Source organism: Alligator sinensis, unplaced genomic scaffold (genome assembly GCF_000455745.1).
Source record: "Alligator sinensis unplaced genomic scaffold, ASM45574v1 scaffold1023_1, whole genome shotgun sequence".
NCBI lineage: Eukaryota > Metazoa > Chordata > Crocodylia > Alligatoridae > Alligator > Alligator sinensis.
In genome coordinates, this window is record NW_005842373.1 from 599,316 (window position 1) to 603,530 (window position 4,215).

Consider the following 4,215-nt stretch of genomic DNA (forward strand, 5'->3'; position numbering starts at 1 on the left):
CCTGCTGAAGAACTTGACTTGTCCTGGACATGCTCAGAAGAGATCTGCTATGGCAAATTTTGCTCAGCTAAGATCCCATTCTGCCTGGAAAGGCATGGAGCTACATTCAAGGCCCTGAAAACAGTTGAAAAAGAACCCTACAACTAAAGAACATTTGGAGGAGGGGAGAGTCCTTTGGCCCAACAGGCTAGTGCAGCTGGCCAGATAGTGGGAGACCCAGTTTTTCGGCTCCTGAAACCCGTGGTGGGGGGTGGGATGAAGAGGTGAAAGGGTTGAGCCTACATTTGTCACTTTCTGGCAAAAGATATATCCACCAGACCAAGGGATAGTAACACCCAGGAGCTGCTTGTTGAAGCCAGACAACTTGGAAGCCAAGAAGGAAAGATTCATGAAATCAGAAATGAGGAAAAAAGAAGGGGCATCTCTGTGGCTGAGTAAGATGAGCAGTGCTCTGGAAGTGAGAAATGTATAAATCAACCTTTAGCGTGAGCATATATAATGTTGTTGGGACTACCCTGGTCAGCTGCTGGATAGCTGTTCAGTTCTTTAGTATCTGCTCTGATCATTGTCTGGGTCTCCCAGAATGTAGTGCAAGCTTGACTTTGTTCTAGTCAGACTAACCAGAAAAAAAAGACAACATGACATCCCTGCAGTATCACTGCATTGTGTTAAATTGCATAAGGATTTGATTGCTTCCTGTTGGGCCTGGAGATTAGCAGCCTTACTGATTTCTCCTCTAAACAGTGCAAATACCATTTTACATGTCTCTGTAACTCTTCCAGGTATCCCCAGAGGTGCAACAGGACATCCTGAGGAATCTGTTTCAAACAGATCCTGATGTAATTGACTACCTCCTACGCAGAAAGTTTAAAACCACTTTGTAAGTCCTTGTCAGGAAAGAACACAAATATATTCTTGCAAGACAAAATGCGAGCTTTCAGACATCCTTGCTGTTTCCCATGGGACAAATCCTCTGAAATGTTCATGGGTTAAGAGATACTTATACTTTGTCCCATGCTATCATGAGAGTTGCTTGAATGGTTGTCTTGCAGTATCACTGTGAGGCAAATGGACCAGTTGGTCCTCCAGGCATCCCACAATACACTGCTTTAGTCCCAATTCTGGCTCCTTTTGAACTCTGTGCAACTGCTTTGGCCCTGACCACAGAACTCTACTGCCCAGAGCTGTCAGGCCCCAGGTGGCCACCCCTTCCTGTTAATTGCCCTGTATGATTGATTACTTGCCAGCCATTTCATGCTCATCATCCCTCCAGGATCAGCATCAGAAACTACAGCCACTGAACCAACTTTAATCACCACAACCCCTGGGAACCTCCATCCAACAAACCATCCAGTTGTTAGGGAGGCCCTAGTAGACCCAACCACCACTTACCCTAGGCAAGTTTGGACTTCCATACCCCCACACGCCCATCCGTCTTCCCTTTACCATGGCCCCTCAGTCCAACAACTTAAATGTCATGAACATCTGTGGCAACAACTGGACCAGAGAGGAGTTAGCAGATCTCATCATTATCTAGCGTTAGATTGATAATCAGCAGGTACAAGCCACCAAAACAAGGCATTCTATGAATGGATTGCAAAGGAAATGACAACCTGGGGATATGTCCATGACTGGGCTGCATACCAGTCTAAGTGCCAGGTACTGAGGCAGCAGTTTGCAAGGACATGGGACAGTAACCATGTATTAGGTGCAATTAGTGCAGATACATCCACTGTGAGGCACTCTCTTACGTCTTTGTGGTCATGTCAGAAAACATGGTGGACATGGTGGCCTGTGCTATCCAGGAGAGTGATGAGAATTCCAATCATGGACGAAGACATGTAGCCTTTTCAGGCTATCACAGTGATGAGCCAGATCTGGAGCAACCAGTCTATCCTGTTGAGGCACACAGACTCACTAGCCATCTGCCAGAGCTGCGCGGACTCTGAAATGGACTTGGGCTTGAACAATGAGGACCTGGAGCATCCAGTCCTCCACCAGTGTTCACCACCCCATCCAGCCATCTCTCTCCCCAAACAGTCCCAGTGCCCCAGAAAACACAGCCCACAATGGGACAGATCCTGGGGATGAAAAGTGGGAGGCCACCATTATGGCTGGGTTAGGAAAAGTCAGGAAATGGGAGGTGAGTGGGCAGGGAGTCAGAGCTCTCTGGAACTTAATGGCTCAGTGGGCATCTGCGGCATTTAAACCATGACTTCTTGCCCCCTTCCCTGGCCCTCTGCAGAATGCAATATGCGGCTGCTGCACTGGAACCTCATGGCTTTCTTTGGGACTGCTCCCATTTCCTCAGTGGCCATCCCGTATGCAAGTATGGTGTGGTAATAGGTACTACTTTAGGCAAAGTGGACAATTAATGAAACTAGCCTTGTTTTTTGGAGGGGCATCTTTAATTGTCCAGTTAATACTGCTTAAGCTAATTGCCCACTTGACGCCTCATCCATCCCCCTACCAGAAACACAGTAGCACACAAAAGTAGGGACACCCCCTGCAGCTTCTAGAGCTCAAAATAACATATTGATCCTGGCTTTATGCCCAGATGTTAGGGCAATGAAGCGATGAAGCACTACCACAAGGCAACCCCCCACCCCTTTCCCAGACCCTTCAGCTTTTTGCATTCTCTCCCACGCTGAGAAAGTAGCATCAGTAGCCTTGTCATCATCAGTGATCCCTCACAATCAAGGATAATCACTCCCACAGGTCTAGTAAAGGGTTGTAAATGAGTCTGTTAATGGCTAAGAAGGCTGATCCTAGAGTTACAGACTCTCTGGCAAATGCCACAGGTGGTGGTTAAAGGGAGGGTTGGACCATGGATTTCTTGGTCTTGTTTACTTCCATTTCTGTCATTTTTCTGCCTCCAATTTGAGATGTTTGTCTGAGACCCCAGAGTTCCTGCTGGCTGCTCTGGACAGGATTTATGGCCTTCTAATCATACCACCTGTCACACCCAATGGTCCAATCATCACCCTTTGCGCAATACCCAATCAAATTCAAACCTGGGCAATGCTTAAAAAGGACCAATCAATTCAAACTATTTCAACTCAATACAAACAATATCATTATATATTGTGCATGCCCAGACCTTAAAAGTAGGTCATGACTTCATCAAATTTGAGAGTTCAAACCCTCTAGACACTTCTCACCTCTAGTCACATGGCGCATGCATGGACTCCCACGGTTTTACAGTGGTGTAGCACTGGTGAGGACACTGGCATGTGTGTGACAGTCCTCCCACTTTATACCAAGGATTGTCCACAGGCAGAGCTGGTGAAAGTATTCCATGCTTTTCAGGTGGTCCCTGTAAGTTACCCAAGCTTCATAGCTGTGCAGAATAGTTGGGATTACCACAGCCTTATATAATAGGAGCTTTGTTCAAATGCTGATGTCATGATCATTGAATAGACAATGATTCAGTCCTCTGAAGGCAGAGCTGGCACATCAGATCATATACTGGATCTCCTTGTTGATGTTGGCCTTCTTTGAGAGATGGCTGCCAAGGCATGCAAAATATTCAACATTCTCCAACTCCTGTCCACCAATGAAGATCTTTGCTGGGGGCGTTAATTGGCCCAGAAAAGGCTAGCGAAGTAGCTTTGTTTTTCTGATGTTAAGGGTCACTGGTATGCTTGAGAAAAGCAGTTAAGGGCTGTTTGTAGGTCCTCCTCAATATGTGCAACAACAGCACAGTCATCACTATACTGAAGTTCTGAAATTGAGGCCAAAGTAATTTTGGTTTTGGCCCAGAGGTGGGAGAGACTGAATAGGTTCTCATCCATCCTGTGCTCAGTGCTGATGCCATGTGGCAGATGGTCATAGGTGAATATCTTGATGACCACAAGAAAGATGGAAAACAAAATTGGTGCGATCGTGCAACCAGTTTGATTGGCAAAGGGCTCTATAGCAGAGCCACTGCATAGGATAGAGGCAGTCATTTGGTTGTGAAGGAGTCTTAGCATGGTGATAAATTTACCTGGGCAGCCAAACTTTGATAAGATCTTCCATAGAGCCTTATGGTTAACAGACTCAAAGGCTTCAGTCAAATCAATAAAGGCCATATTCAGTTCCTGGTGTTGTTTTTTTGCTTTTTCCTGGATCTTCTGTGCCACAGAAATCATGTCCACAGTGGCTTTTGATGGTCTGAAGCTTCATTGAGACTCAGGAAGGATTTCCTAAGCAAGAAGGAGCAGTTGGTTCAGC

General features: G+C 46.2%; 1 protein-coding gene across 4 annotated transcripts in view; it reads left to right on the forward strand.

The window, feature by feature from the left end:
* LOC102376387 (rho GTPase-activating protein 6) overlaps positions 1–2,464 on the forward strand; it is a 77,773-nt gene extending 75,309 nt beyond the window's left edge. For all 4 annotated transcript variants that reach the window (XM_025210786.1, XM_006029345.3, XM_025210785.1 and 1 more), the window contains one exon: positions 783–2,464. In XM_025210786.1, the coding sequence (XP_025066571.1) occupies positions 783–884 (102 nt within the window). In that variant the 3' untranslated portion in view covers positions 885–2,464. The remainder of the gene's footprint in view (positions 1–782) is intronic.
* Positions 2,465–4,215: the final 1,751 nt, after the last annotated feature.